The 22,483-nt window shown below is 39.2% G+C and overlaps 1 protein-coding gene across 7 annotated transcripts in view; it reads left to right on the top strand.

The window, feature by feature from the left end:
- The window catches only part of CEP78 (centrosomal protein 78), a 39,048-nt gene extending 16,871 nt beyond the window's left edge, over positions 1–22,177 (top strand). For 2 of the 7 annotated variants that reach the window (XM_014835894.3, XM_044767601.2), the window contains 7 exons: positions 9–54; positions 1,398–1,526; positions 9,929–10,006; positions 11,336–11,502; positions 12,374–12,545; positions 12,869–12,916; positions 13,714–14,686. In XM_014835894.3, coding sequence (XP_014691380.3) covers positions 9–54; positions 1,398–1,526; positions 9,929–10,006; positions 11,336–11,502; positions 12,374–12,545; positions 12,869–12,916; positions 13,714–14,274 — 1,201 coding nt within the window. In that variant the 3' untranslated portion in view covers positions 14,275–14,686. Of the gene's footprint in view, positions 1–8; positions 55–1,397; positions 1,527–9,928; positions 10,007–11,335; positions 11,503–12,373; positions 12,546–12,868; positions 12,917–13,713; positions 14,687–18,584 lie in introns of those variants that run through there. The other 5 variants (XM_070495561.1, XM_070495559.1, XM_070495563.1 and 2 more) reach the window with 5 other exon arrangements.
- The last annotated feature ends 306 nt before the right edge of the window (positions 22,178–22,483 follow it).

Genomic DNA, 22,483 nt, shown 5'->3' with positions numbered 1-22,483 from the left:
CTCTTTAGGGGTTTTCCATTAATCAAAACTCGTGATGTATATAATCACTTGCAGGTATGTAGTTATATTTATAATATATAGAGGGTTGAAGTGGGAAAGGTGGAAGGTCATTCTCTTTGGGTTTTAAATTGAACAGAGCCTTACAAAAAACATTTCCCTCCCTGAAATAAACTTGTCAGGTCACTCTCCCAGGGCCACCGTGTAGTTGTGTGGATGTGATACATACTGGGGGCCTTGTGGTTTCATCTATAAACAAGAAAGCCGTTTCTCCAGTCTGCCATTTCTGACCCAACACACGGAGCTGTCATACTCAAGGATGTCCTTAGGTTTTCAAGAAATATTGTTCAGGGGCTGGCTGTATATCTAAGTTCCAGATCCTAAAGCCAAAATGAAGCAACAATTCCCAAAGCCTTGCTCTTTTGGAGTTCTTCTCCCTCTTGCACCAAGGCCACACACATTCCCCATCGTACTGCCTCCAGGTCTCGGAGCCAGCAAACCCTGTCGGCCGTCCTGGGGGACTGTGTAGTTGCTCTGTAAAAGGCAGTACTACTGAGATTGAGAGAAGAGCACCCTGGGGGTCAGTACTGCCCCTGCGAGCCCAGAGAAGGGGTGCATACCTCATTCCATCATAGGGACTTCCCTCTACTGCAAGGTTTGCTGCTTGTGGTCGAGATGATAGTCTCGTGGCTTGTTGTCTGTTCAGTTATGTCATCCCAGCACACTTCTTTTTGATGTGTAGACTTTTTATGGGGTTCTGGCTAGGTCGGTTTTTAAATATTTGGCAACGTCATATTAAACAACATTCCAGTGGCCGTGAAACTTGACAGCAGAAGTGTGTTACTGTTACACTAGTTTTGGCTTAAGGATGATGAGAGGATGAGGTTTTTAATGGGTCAGTTTTAGTTGTGTATGTGCATGTGATTTATTTTTTTTTAATTCTAGTGTTAATTATTCGAAGTTCAGATTTGTTGACTTTCTAATTCTTCTTTATGAGTCCCCTACTGATGGATTTTCCTCCTAAAAACTACATTTTCTTCCAGACTCTTTGTGTCTGATGGTAGAGAATAAATATCTTGTCTACAATGTAAACTCGATCTGAGAAAATGTATTTACTCTGGCTCCTCACTTGGCTTGTGTGAGAGAAATTTAATAAAATATATTGGCAATTCCAAATGTTAATCCTAACCGTGTACAACAGAATTCTGTATAGTAACACAGAAAAAAATAAGTTACTGTCGTTTTACTTTGTCACTACTTGTTTTAGACTAAGGAGCAGTGAAAGACATTTATAATGAGTTGACACCTCAGATCACTTTTGTTAAATGTCCTTTAATATTTGGTGTCTGGCTTATATTATCTCTTAATAGAATCTCTTAAGCATGTCTTCTTTCTTTAAGCAATCAGAGTTTCCTGTGACTGTGACAGTAGAGAGTCCTTCCTCCTCAGAAATCGAAGAGGTCGATGATTCTTCAGAAAGTGTTCAAGAAGAGCCTGAGAAAACTAGCTTAAAACAAGAAGCATTACAGGTACAAAGTTATCACTTTAGAGATATAGAGAAGATTGTGTTTCAAACTGTAGTTGTTATCTGGTGGAACCCTGCCTACAACACTGGACCGCTTGCATGAGGGTGCTTGCTGTTTTCCCCTCTCAACCGTATCGTGTATCCTTGAATGGTTCCTTAGCTTAGACCAACATGAGATGGACGTTTGAACTCTACGAGAGAAAAATCAAAGTACGTCATCAGTAATACATTTTCCTTTCCTTAGAACCATAGGATATTAGATGTAGGGAGAATTTTAATGATCATAAGGTAAACTCAAAGAAATTGAGTTCTGGGTGAAGATAGCTAATTCAGTGCTCCTATTTTATAGGTCCGAAAATTGACAATTCTAGCTGAGCTGTCTTTTTATAAGAGGAAAATATGACCTCATTTTTTTTTTAAAGATTTTAGTTTTCCTTTTTCTCCGCAAAGCCCACCGGTACATAGTTGTGTATTTTTAGTTGTGGGTCCTTCTAGTTGTGGCATGTGGGATGCCGCCTCAGCATGGCGTGATGAGTGGTGCCATGTCCGCGCCCAGGATTCAAAGTGGTGAGCCCCTGGGCTGCTGAAGTGGAGCGTGTGAACCCAATCACTCAGCCATGGGGCCGACCCCTCAACATATTTTTGAAAGACAGAAAACAAATGGAAGAGTGTGAAACTGAAACAGTAGAAGAGAGGAAAACCGTGACCTCGACTCCGCACGGGGACTGCCTGCAGCTGAGGGGAGTCTACTCCCCCTCCAGAAATAGCCGCACACTCAGATGTGCTTGTAGGAGAGAGGGTGGAGTTAGTTAAAAGTGTGACTGAAATAGGGAGAGCACAGTGAAGGTTCGTGTTTAGAAGAGTTGACTCCCAGCCCCACTCTCACTCTCCTGAAATGAGGTAATTTCATTTTGAAAAAAAAAAACTAGAGAGAAGAGGGCAGCTAGTGTGAACTTTTGCACCCTAGAGAAGAGTATTTTGGAGTATCCTATTATAATAACTGACTACCCACTTCTTCATGCATAAAGGAAGCCATCAACCACTGACTTCCAGGGAACTTTCTACTCTTGTTCTTAAATAGAAAATAACCATTATTCATCTGATAGTTGAGTAAAGCTTACAGAATGACAGGAAAAAAAAGAAGAGTAAAAACATATCCTAATAGGACCAGGGACAACTTAGGAAACAAAAATTATTTAGGAAAAAACCCTAATTAGTATCGTTAGAGAGGTTTAAAAAGAGCATCTGTAAAATAAGAATAGTATGTTAATTGAAAAAGGAATAATCAGGGACCGGCCCTGTGGCCGATTGGTTACGTTTGCATGCTCCACTTTGGCAGCTCAGGATTTTGCCAGTTTGGACCCTGGGTGTAAAACTAGTGGCTCATCAGGCCATGCTGAGGCAGCATCCCACATAGCAGAGCCAGGAGGGCCTACAACTAGAAGACACAGCTATGTACTGGGGGGCTTTGGGGAGAAGAAGTAGGGGGAGAAAAAGATTGGCAACCAATGTTAGCTCAGGTACCAGTCTTTAAAAAAAAAAAGGAATGGTCGGAAGGCAAGAGAGATCTCTTGGAGATTATGATTGCTGAAATAAATTCAATAAGAATTAAGTAAATTTCTCAGTATATAAAAAAGATAGAATGGAAAATATACCAGAAATGATATGATAGGCTACATCTAGGAGATCCAACATGTTACTGTTAGAAATTCCAGAAAGGACACAAAAAAACGCAGGGAAGGGAACTGTGAGAAGGCTAGAAAATTCCCTCTGGCTGAAAGTAAACATCAGGCTTCAAATTGAAAAGAGCTACCCAAGTTTTGAGCAAGATGAATGAAAATAGACTCATATACCTAGACACCCCTCCCTGTGAAATTTGAAAATACTGAGAAGGTGCATAAATTCCAGAGAGAAAAATGTTGGTCACCTAAAAAAGAAAAAAATTTGACTTTGTCATACTTGTCATCAGCTACCATGGGATACCATTGGAGAGATACCTCCAGAGTTTTGCAGGGAAATAATTTTCAACCTAAGCTTTCATATCCAGCCAAACTATCAATCATAAGTGGAGACTGAATAAGATATTTTGTACATAAGGAAGTTTGAAAAGCTTGCTTCCTATACTATACCTTTTCTTGAAGTTATTTGAAGACAATCCAGCAAAATGGGGGAGTAAAACGAGAGGGAAGACAATCGGCGATTCAGGAAACTGGATTCACTGCAGAGCGCAACTAGTCTCGATTTGAGAGGCTTCCATTGATTGTGTGATGAGAGCTTAGAAACACCCTGAGCACATGTCCTTTCTGTATATTAGGCACTTTCTGTGTCTTAGTCAGAAGAGAGGAGGGAGAGGAAGAGGGGGGCAGCAAGTCACACTCCAGAGGAGGAAAAGCTATACTGGCATTAAAATGGAGCAAACTGAACTATGGCAGATTTTTAACTACTGTTGGTGTGCAAAAGAGAAGAATCCACTTAAACTTGACGCTGTGGAAGTCACCCTTTTCAGTGGCATAGGGGTGGGTGACTGACTACCTTTCTAATTTATTGTCCAAACTGGAACACTTCTTAATAGTGTAAGGAGGCACTATAATGCTGTGGCGTCAGGACAACTGGTATAAACTGGAACAGTCCAAGGCAACTTGGGATGTGTGGTCGCCCTACACAAAGTCCGTGGCAGGCACTGAAACAGTACAGGAGGAGGTATAATTTCTGTGTGCACAGAGGTGCAGTGTAAGTCTGTAGTGGGCAATTTTAATTCAGTCATAATAGTGGAAATACTGTCTTGGTTGACAGCTTTTATTATCACCTCTCATATAATAACAACTAACCTACACTATACTTAGTATGTACTAGTATATGTTAGTAATAGTATGTACTTACTATGTATAATGGTCTAAATGTTCTGCATATATTAACTCATTTAATCCTCCAAGTAGCCTTATGAGGCAAGTGCTAATATCGTTCCCACCTTTCAGAAAAGGGAGCTCAGACAGGGCACTTGCCCAGCTGTACCTAACGTAGGGCTGGATCAGACTGAGCTCAGGCTTTCTCCCTGTCCTCTTAAACACTGCTCTGTACTGTCTCTCAAATAACAGAAAACTTAACTGCACGTAAAACAGAATATAAATATCGACTTTGACAATATAAAAGCTAAGTTTGAAAGGTAGGCAGGAGGTGGAAAGGAAGGAAAAAGGCATGAATGTCCTCATTTTACAGAGCTGGGTGTTGAGAGTATTTATAGTTGATAAACAATATGGATTTTTAGGTATATCACTACAAGTTGAAGAGGTCATGACCAGTGGAGAAACTAATGGTGATACAACTTTACTGAGAGGAGTGGGCATAGGAAGGAGTGTGAAGGAACTAAACTCATATTTAAAGTAGGAAGTTAACAGATAATGTCTAAAATTTAGTCATGAAGTCACATAAGTACGTTATTTGAAAATAGAGAAGAATTCAAAATAAGAACAGTTGACTTAAAATTCATAAAAAACGAAATCCAAACAGCCAGTAAACATGGAAAAGTATGTAATCTCCTTAGAAATCAGAGAAAAAGGAATTAAAGCCAATATGAAGTGCCACTACACTCCAGTCAGATTAACAAAAAATAAAGTCTGATCGTCCCCGGTATCGTAGACCTGGAGTACAATAGGAATTGAAATCAACACAACTCCTTTGGAAAGCATTTAGCATTGGCCGTCAGCTGAAAGTGTGTAAACGCCCTGTCACCCAGCAACCCCCGTCCCCGCCCCAGTTTGTGCACTAGAATAACTGCTGCTGCAGACTGCTTGTGCTTTACTTGCATTAGCACCAACTGAAAACAGCCCAAGCGTCCACTGAGTTAAAAATTAAATGAATTATGTGTATTCATACAGTGGGAAAACTGTAAAGCAATAAAATTGAATGAACTGGAGCTACCAGCAACAATATGGGTGAATTTTTAAAAACAATATCGAGTGAAAGAAATAAGATCAAAGGTAGCATATGCTGTGATTCTCTTTACATGAAATTGGTAGAACTAAACTATATTGTTAGCGGTGCATGCATGTAAAGGAAATGATCGTCGGAAAATGCGGATGGTGCTCAACTCTGGGAGGAGGGGAAGGGCTTGTGATGGGGAAAGGAGACGGGATTTTTAAGTTGCTGACAAGTTGTACTTGCAGACTTGAGTGGTGGTTATATAAGTTTTGTCTTTCTGTTTGTCACACTGACAGTTTTGTTCTGTGCACTTTTCAGTATGCATGTCATATTTTACAATCAAAAACCTGCTGAAAGAAATGGTTGGCCCTGGGGAGCTGCGAGTATGAGTGGGACGAGACTGTTTCATGTTAAGCCCTTTGCTACTTTTTGCATTCCATGTTCATTCATTTAGCATTAATTGAACATATTCTATGTGTCAAGCACTCTTCTAGGTTTTATGTGTGTTAACTCATGTTATCCTCACAAAATTTCTATGATGATGGGAACTTATCTCCATTTTATAGATGAGGAAATTGAGGGCTAGTTATTGAACTTGTCCAAGGTTATATAGCTAAGAGGTAGGGCCAGGATTTTGCCTCAGAGAACCTGAATTTTTAAAAATATAATCTAAAAGAGAAATTTAACTACTAATTATAAGCAAAGAAATGCACATTTAAGAAAGATAGCAAGTTTTCACCTATCTGATTAGAGAAAAACTCACATTTTATCTTTAACACACATAAATCTTCACTTGGTGGAGGTTTTCCTTATTTGGCAATTATTTATCGATTGTCTGCTTTGTGCTGGGCACAGGTGCTGGGGATAAACGTTTAATAAAATCCACTCCCTTGCCTCAAATATCTTGCACTTTAAGAGAGGAAGTAAGCCCGTGGTCACAGCAGAGGTTATATGCCACATGATACATTGCCAATAGCAGCATAAAATCTTAAAAATCTTTTGGAAAGCATCTTGGAGATAAGTCCCTCAGAGCCTTAAAAATGTTCATTTGCTTTGATCTCAATCTTATTTTTATTGAATTACTGCAAGAAAATTATTTTAAATATGGGAAAAAAAGCCTTTGTGCATAAAAATAATTATTTTGTCTTATAATACTAAAAAGTTGGAAAGAATTTAAGTGTTTAACCAAAAAGGCACGATTACATGAACCAATAAACCTGCTCAATGGAATATTTTGTACCCCAATAAAAAAATTAAGGTTATGAATCCCCTGATTATATGAGAAATTATTAATTCAATGTTAGATGGGAAAAAATTGGACATAAAATTTGATATACAGTATGATGGGAGCTTTGTTCCAGCGAAAAAAATCAACTAGCCAATGTGTAGAAGGGAGGAGGGAGAGCAGGTGACAGGAGGGAAAATTACTCTAAAACCTTATCATTAGTCTTATTTAAGTAATAGGATATCAAGCGAGTTTACCTTCTAAGTTTTGGTTCCATATTTTGTTTTAAGGAACATGAATTACTTGGTAGGAGGAGGTTACTTTTTCGTAAAAAAATTAACATAATGTTTTAATTCCCTCCACTAGAGGGAGACACTGTTTCATGTAATTGCACTTTGATGTGCTATTCTGAACCAGCCAAGAAGAGAGTATTTTAGTCTGTTTTGTCTGATTGTGGTGAGGGGGTTTTGTGGTTGGTGTGCTTATTTGTTTAGAATTTCTATGAAATCAGTTTTAAGTATTAAAAACATTATATAAGGAATAAGTAGAGGAATTGTGCAATTTTTTTCCCTTTTTCCCCATTAAAAACTTGGCTGGCTTTCACTGGTGATAAAACATTAAAGAAGTTGAAGTTATTAGACTGTTTTTTAATTTTTTAAACATACGTTCTGAGTATGAAATTGAAGTTATTAGACTTTTTAGTTTTCTAAACATATGTTTTGAGTATGAAAATATATGTTCATTGAGCAAATTTTTGAAATCAATGAAATACTTATTGAAGTAAATAAAAGCCACCTCTGCATGTACACACACCTAATCTACTCTTTTGTCTTGAAAAGGTATCAGAAATATTTTGCCGTAAACACCGTATGATTTCACTCACGTGGGAGATACACAAACACATGGATAAGGAGAACAGATTAGTGGGCACCGGGGGACAGGGTGAAGGGGTAAAGGGGCACGTATATGTGATAATAGATAAAAACTAGACTGTTGGTGGTGAGCATGATGTGGTCCATACAGAAAGTGATATATAATAATGTACACCTGAAGTTACACACTGTTATAAACCAATATGACCTCAGTAAAATAAAAAGTATATATATTTTGTCATGTCACTAATAAGTACTCTTATACATCAGAGAGTCTGATTAAGCTTATGGACCATCTCCCAAAAAGTACACACAGATGTATTTTGCATGTAGAACTCCTTAAGAGCATTCATTAACTCTGGTTGAGACCTCCTGTTAGCGTTTTTTTTTGGTGACTTCATATGGGTTGCTATTTTTATTTAAACCAATCCCAATTCGGAGGCTTGCAGCTTACTTCTAGGGTTTAGTTGTAAACAGTCCTATGACATCATGTTGGTAGACACATCTTTGCCCACATTTTTGATGACTTCCTTAGGGTGAATTCCTGGTCATAGGATTATGGGTATGTGCCAAAAATTACTTGCCAGAAAGTGGTACCAATTTCCTCTCCCAATTGTGGCATATAATAGAGTCCCTCCCCTCAGCACACACAGGCCAGGAGTAAACTATACTTTACCTTGCAATTCTTTAAGTGACTCCTCAAAAGCCTTTAAAATATATAAACATATCTTGCTGTTTTAATAAATAGAAGTATTCTGTTTATTTATTGCTGCATAAGAAACCACACCAAAACAGTGACTTAAAAACAATAACAGTGGTTTATTTTATTCATGAACTTGGGGGTTGAGTGGTATATTAATTTTCTGTTACTACAAACTTGGCGGCTGAAAACAACACCTAGTTATTAGCGCACAGTTCTGTAGGTCAGCAGGCTGGGCACGGCGTGACAGGGTTCTCCACTCTGAATCTCGTAAAGCTGACATCAGGATGTGAGTTATCATCTGGAGGCTCTGGGAAAGCGTCTGCTTCCAAACTTACTTGGCTCATTGGTGGAGTTCAGCTCCTGCAGTCGTAGGACAGGAATCCCCATTCCTTACTGGCTGTCAGCTCGGGGACAATCTCAGTTCCTGGAGGCCTCCCTCCCGCATGCCTTGCATCGTGCTCGACTTCTTCAAGGCCAGCGAGGGAGAATCTCCTTCTGGTCTCTCTTGCACTTTGGAAGAGCCTGGGTCCTTTTAATGGGCTGCCTGATTAGGTCAGATCCACCCAGAATCACCTCCCTATCTTACAATCAGCTGATTTGGGCAACCTAATTACATCTGCAAAATCCCTCCAGTGCAGCACCTAGATTAGTGTTTGAGTAACCGAGAGGTTACAGCAGGTAGGAATCTTGGGGGCTCTTTTAAAATTCTGTCTACCACAAGTCGTGTGTCCCACATCAGGGACCCAAGTGTCTTAGTTCTTGAAAATCACAAGGGAGTTCACTGATGTCCATTCTCTTTCATTGACCTTGGTAAATAGGAAGATTACCACTGTGAACAGCAGTGGCACTCAACTGCTGAGTTCACAATGTGGCTCTGCCTTGGTCTTCTGCCACATAATGACATTTTGGTCAGCAGTGGACCACATAGATGACGGTGGTCCCATAAGATTAGTACCGTATAGCCTAGGGGTGTGGTAGACTATACCATCTAGGTTTGTGTAAGTCCTCTGTGATGTTGCACGACTACAAAATCGCCTAACGATGCATCTCTCAGAACACATCCCCATCGATAAGCAAGGCATGACTGTGCTTAATTAAGGCTGTGACCTTGGGTGTGCCACTCCCCTCTCTCTTTCAGTTTTCTCACCGGTGAAATAGCATGGGGTTAATGGTCCATTCTTTCCTTGTAAGGTTTTGATGATTAAATTATTTAATGCCTAGGAAACTCCTAGAACAGTGCTTGACATATAGTAAAGTGCTTTAAATTATTTAACTTTTTAAAAATGCATTTGAACCTGCACTTACATAATTCAGGTGTGTTAAGCATGTTAATAGGGCTTCCTATTATAAAGGGACCTACAAATAAAAGTAGAATTTTCCTCTCCTGGCCTTAATTTTTTATTTCTGACTTATTACTATATTGTACACATATGCCTTTTATGGTGAGCTGCCACAAATCTTATTTTGGAAAGAGTAGGCTTTAAATAAATCTTTAATATGCTAATTTGATATATTTTAGTAATTAATTTCACTAGCTTGGTATGATATTACAAGTAGTGGCCTGTAATCCTGAAATCTGAGTTCACTTCTGACTCTGCCCTGAAATCCTCAGTGAGGTCTATGGCTGGAAAGGCTTTTGGATACTGTACTATGAATTCTTTATGATATTTACTCTGTCTTCACACTAGGGAAAACTGGAGGAGTGCCTAAAGCAGTTAAAGGAGGAAAGAGTCATAAGGCTTAAGGCTGACAGACGAGTCAGTGAGGTAAACAAGTTTTTTTTACACTTCTGAGTTTTTGGTTTTATTTGATTTGATTTGAAGCCATATAAACACACAGTTTGTAAACTTTAAAACTGTAATATATTGCAAATTGGTTGTTCCATATGAACCATTGTACTTACTTATCTTTAGTGGTCATATGATCTGTATCTCAGAAAGCATGCTTTTAAAAATGTAAAAATCTTGGGGTTCTTTTGTGTGTGTGCTTTTATATGACGTTAGCTTATTTTCTGTTCATGATGCTTTGATTCAGGAAAGCACTTAGTATGCTTATTCTGTATATACAGTAACATAAAAGACATGATGAGACTGGCTACTGACAGTGAATTAAGAAAGTCATTTAAATAAGATTGGAAAACTGCTAAGAATGCAATGAAAGATAAAAACGTACTATGAGAATTACATTAGGCTAATGCTCATGAAAGTAGGACATAAGCTAAAAAGATCTTTATGTAAATATAATTATTAGAAGGTGAGTTTAGGGAGGAGTTTGTGAAATTGCATACATTAAATTGGAGGATGATTATTCAGTAAATATTGAGCAACTGCTTATAAAAGGCAAAAGGTACATCATGAACAACATGGCCTTTCTGAGAAATACTGGAGTTGACTTATATGTGGTTTTAGGTGAATAGATGATGAAGTGGGAGAGGGTGCAAAGGAGTAAATATTTTCAGGAAGCCAAGGAGAAGATTACCAAATCATGCAGTTAATAAATTGGATATGATTTAGGCCTTTTTTTCCTGAGGAAGATTAGCCCTGAGCTAACATCTGCTGCCAATCCTCTTCTTTTTGCTGAGGAAGACTGGCCCTGAGCTAACATCCATGCCCATCTTCCTCTACTTTATATGTGGGATGCCTGCCACAGCATGGCTTAACCAAGGGGTGCCATGTCTGCACCCGGGATCCAAACTGGCAAACCCTGGGCTGCCGAAGTGGAACATGCGCACTTAACCACTGTGCCATCAGGCCAGCCCCTAATGGAAATCTTAAGCAACTAATTTTCTAATGTAGAATGAGGATCTGTTATGAATTTAACTTGTCAGAAATGTGATCTTCTAAAAGATCATTAATAAAACAGTAACTTTGGTTTATTTATATACCACCTAAGTGTTATATAGGAAACTTTATTGGGTGTCTCTGGGTTTTGGTTATTGTCTGATATGGTCTCTGTCTTTACTGGTGGAGAGTTAGATTAATTACAAGTTTATTACATTTTTAAGTGTTTTATTTTTATTCTGTTACTTAAAAACTGTTTTCTTTTGATGACAGTGACAGAAAATCATGCCCTACATTTTCAATCTTCTTTTATAGCTGGAACGTGAAAATGCCCAGTTAAGAAATATAAATTTCTCTTTGTCTGAAGCCCTACATGCACAGTCATTGACAAGCATGATCCTGGATGATGAAGGTGTTTTGGGCAGCATTGAGAATTCTTTTCAGAAGTTCCATGCCTTCTTGGATCTCCTTAAAGATGCTGGGTTAGTTAATTTCTCTGCATGGCATTCTTCTCTTTGCAGCTATAATGGTAGTTTGCTGAGGAACTTGAGCAGTTTTCATTGCTTCCATAGCCATATTTAGCCATATAGGTAGTATGATAGATTTTTTTTTTTAATGAGTTAAATTTTAAAAGAAATGCAGAATGGCAAACCTGCTTTGCTAGAGTTCCCATTATAAAAGAGTAACGTGGAGATAGTAATTTAGTGGGTATGGTTTTTGGTAAAGACTAAATTGAAGATAATTTTAAGTGAAAATATTCTGAAATGCATAGGAATTTTCCTACCTTTTATTCGTTTTGCTTGTTAAATTTGAAATAAAGTTATTTTTGTCCTAGACGTAAAAATTGTTATTAATTTTCAGAGCAGATATATAGATCAGTGGTTCTCAGCTGGGAGCAGTTTCGCTGAAAGAGAACTGGAGATTGATAATTGATGGAATGGTGTTTTATAGGTGAATAGGTTGGTGTTGGGAAGGAACCAATGCGTTCTTGGAAACGTGTTGAAAGGTGGTAAAGAAGCGTGGGAATGAGGTGAGAGACACTGGACTAGGTGCACAGGTGCTGAAGCTGCTAGTGAGACAGTTAGGGATGGAGTGTTAATAGGTAAGGAGATAAAATCAAGTGGTATTTAACACGTTGTTGAGGGGAAGAGGGAGCGCTCAAAGGACTTGGGTGATCCGATGTGGTCCCAGAGCATGAATCTGGAAAGGACTGAGAATTTGGGAGAGAGACAGGCTTGTAGTCTGGAGCAGGATTCTAGAAGAATTTCATGATTGCAGGTATGGGGGAATCTAAGGTGCTCTTATGTGATTGTAATAACCCCTGCCTTTTCCTGCTTTCCCCTTCTTGTCCAGGCTTGGGCAGCTTGCCACAATGGCTGGTATAGATCAGTCAGATTTTCATTTGCTGGGTCGTCCCCAGATGAGTTCTACTGTTAGTAGTCCACCTAAAGAAGAGAAGAAGGCACTTGAAGAAGAAAAACCAGAATCAAAGCAGAACGCCCTAGGACAAATGCCAAATATCCAAGTAAGTGAACAGAACTGAATGCTTCTGAGTGATTAGCAAAAGGAGAATTACCAAGTCAGAGAGAAAGGAATAATGGTCAGTCTCTCTGACAGCTCACAAGCTTGGGAGCTGGAAGCCTCCTCGGGGTCCTTTCCAAACCTGAGATTAGTAAGTTTGTGCCCATTTCATGATACTGTATTGTTGTAAATAAGAAAACTGGAAGTTCTTTTGAAAATTAATTATTTAAAGCAAACTATCCTCAGTGAAGAAAAAAATAAAACATTAGAGAAAATATTCCAAATTTTAAATTGTGTAAATGTCTATTCTATTCATATCTCATCTAGGTTTCTATTTGTATGCAGTCAGCTTACAATGAAGGAACACTAATGAAGGTACAAGTACTGATAACAGATAATTTTTTAAATTAAGTAAGCCAGACATAACTAACAGACAGTATATCATAGTGAGTCACCTGGTTACAGGAATGCAAGGGAAACCTGTCTGCTTTTCCTCTAGCCCCCGTCTCCCACCTCAGCCAATCTCAGACCAGTCTCAGGCACGGACAACTTGAGAACACAGTCTAGTCACAAATTGGATACTGCTTATATGTGCCTGGAGGATAGAAAAGAAATTAATTTTCTTAGGGAACAGAGTTTATTTATTTATTTATTTATTTATTTATTGAGGAAGATTAGCCCTGAGCTAACATCTGCTGCCAATCCTCTGAGGAAGACTGGCCCTGAGCTAACATCTGTGCCCATCTTCCTCTACTTTATATGTGGGAGGCCTGCCACAGCATGGCTTGCCAAGTGGTCCTATGTCCGCACCCAGGATCCAAACCGGCGAACCCCGGGCCGCCGAAGCAGAACGTGTGCACTTAACTGCTGCACCACTGGGCCGGCCCCGAGTTTTATCATTTTTAGTGAGGGAAAGGGAAACAGGTAATAATTACCCCAAAGGAAAAAATCTGAAAATGTAGTGGACCTAGCCTGGAATATAGCTAAGTTGAGTTGGGAGTCACTTGGCAAGATATAATTAGGAAAAAACTGGCTCTGAAATCTTCAGAATAATCAGTAGACCGTCTTAATAATAAGATCCCAGAGTGGCTTTGAAGGTTTAGGCTCTACTTTTTAGTGGTTGGCTTTGTTCATCACTGAACTTTTGTCTTCTCTCTTGTTTCTCCCTCCAGTTTCAGAAAATTACAGGGGATGCAAGAATTCCTTTGCCTCTTGAGTCCTTCCAGATCCCAGTTCCCTCTGAGGAGGCCTTAGGGACTTCCAAAGACAAGGGAGTCCCAGCCACGGAGCAGCGGCGGGAGTCTTTGGAAGAATTCATTGCTAGAACGTGTTCTCCTTTAGCAGATGTAATCTCTGGAGCTGAAAGTCAAAGAAAAGAAGAGGAATTGTCTAGAAATAGCAGATCTTCTTCAGAGAAAATGACGAAAACAGGTGAATATACTAAAAAACAGTCTGTTAAGAAACAGCCTGGAAAGGACCTGCATTCCTGCTCTGACTCATCTGTAAACCGGAAAAGCAAAGGAAATGGGCAAAACAGTTCTTTGGTTAATGAACCAATTAAAAGTGAGTCTTTGAAAAAACACATTTCTGTCAAGAAAGAAAGTAGAATAGTGACTGTTTCATCCAAGACAACTAAAAGTAAACTCAATGTACTAGAACATTCTGAAAGTGATACTCTTGGATCTGATTTTGAATTTCAAGAAAGCATCCATACTCTATCACGCCTGACATAGGTCTAAATCTTTTGAAATTATGTTTTTGCCTTCAAATTTTAATAAATTGCTCATGTTTTCATTATGACATATGGTGCTTTAAAATATAGGACTGAAAGCCATTAGAGACAGATTTATCTGTACTTTTTATTATAATGAAACTTTTGGTGTATTTTTCCTTTTGACACTCTGTACCGTTCATTCACTGAGTATCTACTAAGGGCCAAATAATATGCACAGTACTTTTCTGCGTGCTGTTGCTTTCAGCAATGAACAAAACAAAGCCTTTACCCTTAGGGAACTAATACTCTGTGAAAGGAGAAAAAAGTAAACAAAAAAGCAGGGTAGAGGGACTAGAAAGGGATGGGAGTGAATAAATGGAGTAGTTTTATCATTTGGTTAAATGTGGAAATACTATAAATCATATGGCCAGAAACCATTGCCTCATCCTACTTCCTAAGAACCAGAGCAGCAGACGTTTACCAAGATGCTTCACCATGTGCATGGATTACAGCAACCCTGCAAGGCAGCGAACTATCATCATGCCCATTTTATAGATGAAGAGTCTGAGGAGACAGAGTATGTGAGTTGCTTAAAATTACACCACTATAAATAAGTGGTAGAAGTGGGATTTGAACAAGAACCCATGTTCTTGATCCCTTTGTTACCCTTTTTCCTTGTCAAGAAAGGAAGGGCTCAAGGAAGGGACCAAGAGGAAAGCCAGTGAACACCAGAAGTGCAAAGGAGTGAGGCTGTCAGAAAGCACACGTGTCCCCCTCCCCGTCCTACATCTCAGTAGAATTTTTTAAAGGCAGAATATGTAAGAATATATGAACACATTTCTCCGGACTAAATTTTGCCTCCCTGGTAAAACATGCATAGATAAGTTTTTAGTTCAACCAGACTGTGACTTGAGAGATAAGATCAGAGAAAAGATGGAGTGTCAGATTTCTTCTAGAAGGTCCTGCCTGATTGTTACCAAAAGGGCGACTACAATACTGTTTAGTGCATTAATCATGGATTGAGTGTTATGGGAATGAAACAAGGAACAAGATGTACTCTTGGCCCTTTAAGTGACAGTAGAGCCCGAGAGGAAGCACAGAGGCAGGTGTCTTAATACAGGTGTTACATTCTATGATAAAAATATTTAAGTTTAGCCAGTGTTTGGGGAAGAAGAGGGGAAGCTGTGGGGCCAGGAAAGATCATCTGAAGAGGTAATACCTGAGCTAAGTCCTTTTTTTTTTTTTTTAAACATTGTCACCTGAGCTAACAACTGTGGCCAATCTTTTTTTTTTTTCCCCTCTGCTTTATCTCCCCAAATCCCCCCCAGTACATAGTTGTATATCTTAGTTGCACGTCCTTCTAGTGGTGGCATATGGGACGCCGCCTCAATGTGGCCTGATGAGCGCTGCCACGTCCGCGCCCAGGATCCGAACCCTGGGGCGCTGCAGCGGAGCGCGCAAACTTAACCACTCGGCCACGGAGCCGGCCCCTCTCAGCTAAGTCTTGAAGAACTAGTTGGAAACTGGTGATTAAGGGGATGAGGGAAAGGATACTCCAGGTAGAGGGAGCAGCATCAGCAGAAGTACAGAGCCGAGGGGGTGAGAGGGGTGTGTCTGGGGGAGCGCAGAGACAAGTAGTTTAGAATTAGTGGCATGTCATCAGGCGGTGGCAGGTGATGCTAAAGTAGGCAGCAGATGAGAGAGCAGGCCTTACAATCCATGTTGCGTGGAGCTGGTTCTTTTTCCTCAGGAGACAGTGAGCTATAAGGGATTGAAGAATGGAAATGACGTGCTGGGGTTTGCACTCTAGATGGTTAGTTTCGGTATGCAAGATCAGTTTGAAGAAGCGTGGAGATCAATTATGTCACACGCTTCTGAGGAGTGTTGTTTTTTAAGTGGACTTAAATGCTCCCACTTCCTCTCCTGTCCCTACTGAAAGGGTCCTTGGACAAACATAAGGGACCCTGACTCGTATAGAGTTAAGCAGGTTTCTTTACAACTTCTCAGGGCTGCTGTAGACTGGTGTTCATTCTGAATCTCCAAGACAGGCATATGGTATGCAGCCCTTCTCAAATATATTTGATGATAGAATCCTTCTTTAATAGGAGAGTCCAACAACTGCTTCCACCGAACACCAATTTGATAACTTCTGAATTAGGACATAGCGAGAGGAAAAAGGGGTCTGAAATAAGGTATAGGTGAAGGAAGGAAATAAGTTCAAGTTTTATTTAGCAAATAAAATAAGCAAGACTTGGTTATGGAAAGTAAGGAAGAAGTAGGAGGCAGAGGCTGGACTCCCATCTGTGTGACTAAGGTTGGGTGGAGGTATCACTGAGGTTGGAAATAGGGGATAAAGAACTGCACTGGGGAGAAGAACTTAGTCTTGGCCCGTGTTGAAGTTCATGGCACCTGTAGAATTCAGGAGATGACTGGTAGACAACTGGACATGCATGTGAAGACACGAAGAGAGAAAATTTGAATGTTGTCAGCACATACAAGCAGTAGTTAAAATCATGAAAGTGGATGAGAGTACAGAGAACTGTGGGGACTGTCAACACTTAAGTGATAAGCAGAAAAAGGACTTTGAGAAGGACAGAGGTGATAGTTGCAAGAAGGAGCAAGTGGATAACAGTGTCCTGCTGCAGAAAATGTTAAGTGTCCATTGGAGTTTGGCCGTTAGGTCCCTAGTGGCCTTAGTGGGAGCAATTCAGTGAAGTAGAGTGAAGCCAGATTGCAGTAAGGTGAGGGGACAGGGCTGACCACAGGGAACAGTGAAGACTGTGGCTATAGGCTACTCTTTGAAGGAGTTTGGATGAGAAGAGGAAACAGCTAAAAAAGAATTTTTTAGAATGAGAGGGACTTAAATTTTTTAGGTTGAAAGGAAGGAAGCACTTAAAGGAGATAACTGAAGATGCTAAAGAGTGAGGCTCATTTGTGCTGCAGGATCTCTGGAGGTAGGGGCATGAGACTCATTAATGCTCTTAAGATCGGAAGAAAGATCTGAGCAGATGGGGATGCAGATTGTTTGACTCCTCAGTGAATTTTGAGGTGGCTCACCTACATACGTGCAGTGCAAAATCATTAGACAAGTAATTTAGAGAATCCAGGAAACATGGAAATATGGATAAGAAAAAACTGGATAGGATTCACATTGCAAAATTTATAAAAATGACTGTGTACTCTTGGAGTTGGATGGATACTGGTAAGTTTGGAAGGAAATATAGAAGTTAAATGAGTTTATACTTGTGGCCAGCCCCATGGCCGAGTGGTTAATTTCGTGTGCGCCACTTTGGCGGCCCAAGGTTTCACTGGTTTGGATCCTGGTCGAGGACCTAGCACCGATCATCAAGACATGCTGAGGTAGTGTCCCACTACCTCAAAAAAATAAACTAAATGTTTGGGGGGAAAAAAGTGAGTTTATACTGATAGCCTCAGTTTTCTTTGACCAAGATTCTTAAAAGACATACTTGCATACATGTAATTATAGTTTTAAAATTCTCTTATGTATATATGTACCTTTTTTTTTGAGAAAGATTAGCCCTGAGCTAAGCTCTGCTGCCAGTCCTCTTTTTGCTGAGGAAGACTGGCCCTGAGCTAACATCCATGCCCATCTTCCTCCACTTTATATGTGGGATGCCTACCACAGCATGGCTTGCCAAGCAGTGCCATGTCCACACCTGGGATCTGAACTGGTGAAGCCTCGGCTGCCGAATTGGAACGTGCGCACTTAACTGCTGCACCACTGGGCCGGCCCCAAAATTCTTTTATATTTTACATATATTTTATCAGTCATTTGAAATGATTCCATTAAGAGTTATAAATATGGATATTTTGCTGTTTAATATATACAATTTTAGTCTTTTGAGTGATTGTTAAACTTTCAGTACTAAATGTGAAGCAGTGTCACTTATTGAAACACAGTATTTCCATTTGGGTTACAGGAGGTTCCGAGCATGTACTTTTACTGAGAGATTACTGCGCGTTTGCTGAGCGTTCACCAGAGCTTGTGCAAACGGGAGTTTTTCTTCTTTTTTTTAACAGTGTCATATGTGATACTGTAGCAAAGAGCTTGTCATCCTGCCCTAAATCCACCCATAGTTCCTAGTGGTCAAGAATTACTGTCATATGCCAATCCATTACTATATCCAGGAATCCATCTAATTTCAAATGGATATTTACAGAATAATCCCTAGTTAGTAACACTTGATTTTCAGAGAATCAGCAAGATAGGAGATGATGATTAATTTTTTAAAAGCTTCTGATTATAAACTACCTGCTAGAACTTATGATTTAACATGGATGACTGAACACATTCTTTTACTCTTCCAGAATCCCATTGAAATCACTGGAGAAAAATTAAAACAAAAATAAATTAATGACAGAGTTGGAAAACCAGAAAATGAACATTGTGAAATTTTTAGAAGATAAAAAGCAGATTATTGAAGGATCAGTTAATTAAAGAGTGGAACAGCTAAGCCATTCCACTCATCTTTGAAGCACCTAATTCTGGAGTATGCCGCCAGGCTAAGTAAGGCTAAGAAAGCAGCTCTCTGAAGTGGGAGTTGTGACACCAGAAACAGGGATTGGCAGAGAAGAGCATCATCTAAAATGACTACAAGGAGGAACTGAAGTAAGCTGCCCACACTCTGGCTATGGTGACCTGCCACTCCCTTTATAATCACCAGAAGTGCCTATAATCAGAATTTACGTTTACTGAAAGTGAACCAGAATTCTCAGTTGGCTGAGGAAAAGCACTTCAAACTTTAGTCTTAGGCCCTCATCTGTAAATATGCATGGAATCTTCAAATTTAAAAAAAACTAGTAACATAAAAGGAGACACCAAATTAACCTGTTCAAGAAAGTAGTTACTAGAAGAAACAGAAGAAATTTAAAAACTAATACAGAGATTCATAAGGCTATTGCATGCATAAAGAGTAGGATGCTAGGAAAGAGAAATATTTAGTTTCTGGAAATTAAAAATAATGATTTTGAAAATAGAACACTCAGAAGGTGGACTAGATAGAACGGATTCAGTTGAAGCTTAATTTTGTGAAATGGAAGATGTGATTGAGAGATTCCCTTAACATGCACTGAAAAGGAATGGAAGATGAAAGTTGTGAAAGAAAAGTGAAAATCCTAGGAGAACAGTAATTGGCATATAGTAAGTGCACAAAGACTTGTTGAGTTAATGAGACAACACAGACAGCAGTATTAGCCTTATCAGCAATGAGAAGAAATCTTTCTCTAAGAATTAACTACAAACTAAACAGCGAATCCAAGAAAGAAGATTTTAAATGAAACTGACGACGCCATGTGACCTGCCATTCGACTTTATAATCACCAGAGATGACCTATAATCAGAAGTCTAAATAAATAATAATGCATGTGTGAAAATAAAGTGAACTAAAATTCTACATTTTAGCATGAATGGAGGCAGGGCAGGATAAAGAAAGTGAAAGTATGTTCAGGATCTTGTTTTATTCAAGGGAAGGATGTAGTGTTTAGCTCTAGGTGTTGATAGGAAAGCATATTACAATATATTTAAAGTTAAAGGTCTGTCAGTAAGGATGGGTTAGATAATGCTTCGGTAGCAAGCCCAAATTCTTAGTGACTTAACACAACATCTGTTTATTTGTGCTCATGATGCATGCCTTTCAGATTGGCTAGGACCCCTTCTCCATATCGCCCTCAACCGGAGAGTCAGCCAGCAAAGCACTATTTGGAGTATGGCTGGTTGCAACACCCAAGGAAAGAGAGAGTGGTGCAGCATACGCTGACTTAAAGCCTCTGCCTACATGTAACACGTCTCTTCTCATATCTCATTGACCAAAGAAAGTCACATGGTCATGCCTGAGTTCAACAGAGCAAGGAAGTGCAGACTTACTGTGCCCAGGCAAGAAGAGAGAGCAAATAGACATCAACAACTTTAGTGGCTGCCAAACTACTAGGAAAGGGGGGGATGGAATTTAAAATTTAAGAAAATTCAGGAAAGAAGAAAGAAAGCTACGTAGGGAAAAAACCCCACAAGGTAGCAATACCAAATGTTTTCCTCACAATAAATGTAAGTTAAATGCTGGAATTCCTTAGGCTTGACTAAAAATAGAAAATCCAACCATATACTCTTTGGAAAACCAATCTAAAAAACTAGTGGATTATAAAGAAAAGTATATCCGGCTGATCCTAACAAAAGTGTATGTGGCCGTGTTAACTTTAGACTAAGTAGCATAAATGGAACTCAAGATGAAAACCATAAAATGGGATAAAGAAAAAACATTCCTTTTTGGCTAAGAAAATGTGTAGTTTTGGGACTGGCCCCATGGCATAGTGGTTAAGTGTGGGGCTCTCTGCTTTGGCAGCCCAGGTTCACGGGTTCCGATTCCAGGCACAGACCTACACCATTCATCAGCCATGCTGAGGCAGCAATCCACATGTAAATCGAAGGAAGATGGCAACAGATGTTAGCTCAGGGCTAATCTGCCTCAGCAAGAAGAAAAACAAGTACAGTTTTGCAGGAAAAAAGTTTTTAAATGTATCTACAATCCAAAAACTCAATTTCAAAATTTATAGAGTGAAAATTAGAAATACAAGGAAAAATAGACAAACCACCTATGAGAGAGACTTTAACACATCTGTCTTCAAAATCAGTGGATCTACCACTATGCACTCAATGGCAAAAAGTTAAAAATACTGACTAGCAAATGCTGGTGAGGATGCAGAGCAACTGGAATTCTCATAGATTGCTGGTGGGAATGCAAAAGATGCAGTCACTCAAAACAGTTTATCAGTGTCTTTAAACATCAAGCATGCTGTGCAACCCAGCAGTCTCACTCCTCGGTATGTACCATAGAGAGATGGAAACTCATGTTCATGTAAAAACCTATACATGGGTGTTTACAGCCATTCTATTCATAATCACCAAAGAGCCTTCCAGCAGGTGAGTGGATAAATGGTGGTGGATACTCACAGTGGAATACTACTCAGTGATAAAAAGGAACCAATTATTGATCCATGTACAACTTGGATGAATCTCAGAATCTCAAAGTCGTATGTTAAGTGAAGGAAGCCAAAAGGTCGTATCTCTATGGAATCTCAAAAGATTACATACTTAATGATTCCATTTATATGACATTCTCGAAAAGGCAAAACTGGAGTGATCGGCAGTAGATCAGTGGTTGCCGTGTGTTGGGGTCAGGGGAGGATTTGATTGCGAAGAGGCTGGGCAGGGGAGTTTTTTCAGTGATGGACTGTTCTGTATAGTGATTGTGGTGGTGGTAGCGTGAATCCACACGTACGTTAAAATTCATGGAACTGTGCCCTGCCCCCAAAAGTCAGTTTTTTTCTGTAATAATTTTAAAACAAAAACTCAGGCCCCTCCACTTCTCATCAATAGGTCAGGATAGGGAAGATATCATCTAACATAAATATTTTGTATCTATTATGAATGCAAAACATATTCTTTTGGAAATCTCTGGAACATTTATAAAAATTCTTCACATGAGGGGAAAAAAATACAAAGATCATACAGACTGTGTTCTCTTTTCAAAATGTAATAAAACTAATGACAAAAATCCTGTCCACTTGGAAATTTTTATCTTTTGAATAACTCATTTATAGGGGAAAACAAAAATTACAGAGTATTTAGAATTAAAAACTAGTTCTCAAAACCTGGGGGATTCTGCCAAGTGAGGTGTTACAGGAAATTTTATAGATTTTAATTTATTTTTCAGGAAGTAAGAAAACTGAAAATAAGTGAAGTAAAAATTTAACTTTAGAAGCCAGAAAAAAAGATAAACTGAAAGAAAGTAGAAAGAAGATACCTATAAACTTTTTAAATTTTTAAAAAGAGACTTTTTAAATTATAAGGGAGGACTGTTTACAATTTGCTCCCAATATGATTGTATAACTTTATTCCAATAAATTTGAAAAACTAGATGAAGTGTGATGACTTTTTTTAATAATATAGTTTCTAAAAATTGACAAGAGGTGGAAAATGAAAATAGATCAAACATCTTAGAAGAAATTGAAAAGGTAGTACAAGAACTTCTTTTTAAAGATGTTATCTTTTTCCTTTTTCTCCCCAAATCCCCCTAGTACATAGTTGTATATTCTTCGTTGTGGGTCCTTCTAGTTGTGGCATGTGGGACGCTGCCTCAGCGTGGTTTGATGAGCAGTGCCATGTCTGTGCCCAGGATTCAAACCAATGAAACACTGGGCCGCCTGCAGCGGAG

This window comes from Equus asinus, chromosome 23, assembly GCF_041296235.1.
Source record: "Equus asinus isolate D_3611 breed Donkey chromosome 23, EquAss-T2T_v2, whole genome shotgun sequence".
Lineage (NCBI taxonomy): Eukaryota > Metazoa > Chordata > Mammalia > Perissodactyla > Equidae > Equus > Equus asinus.
The sequence above is the reverse complement of the archived record's forward strand: the minus strand, read 5'-3'. Positions and strand labels throughout refer to the sequence as shown.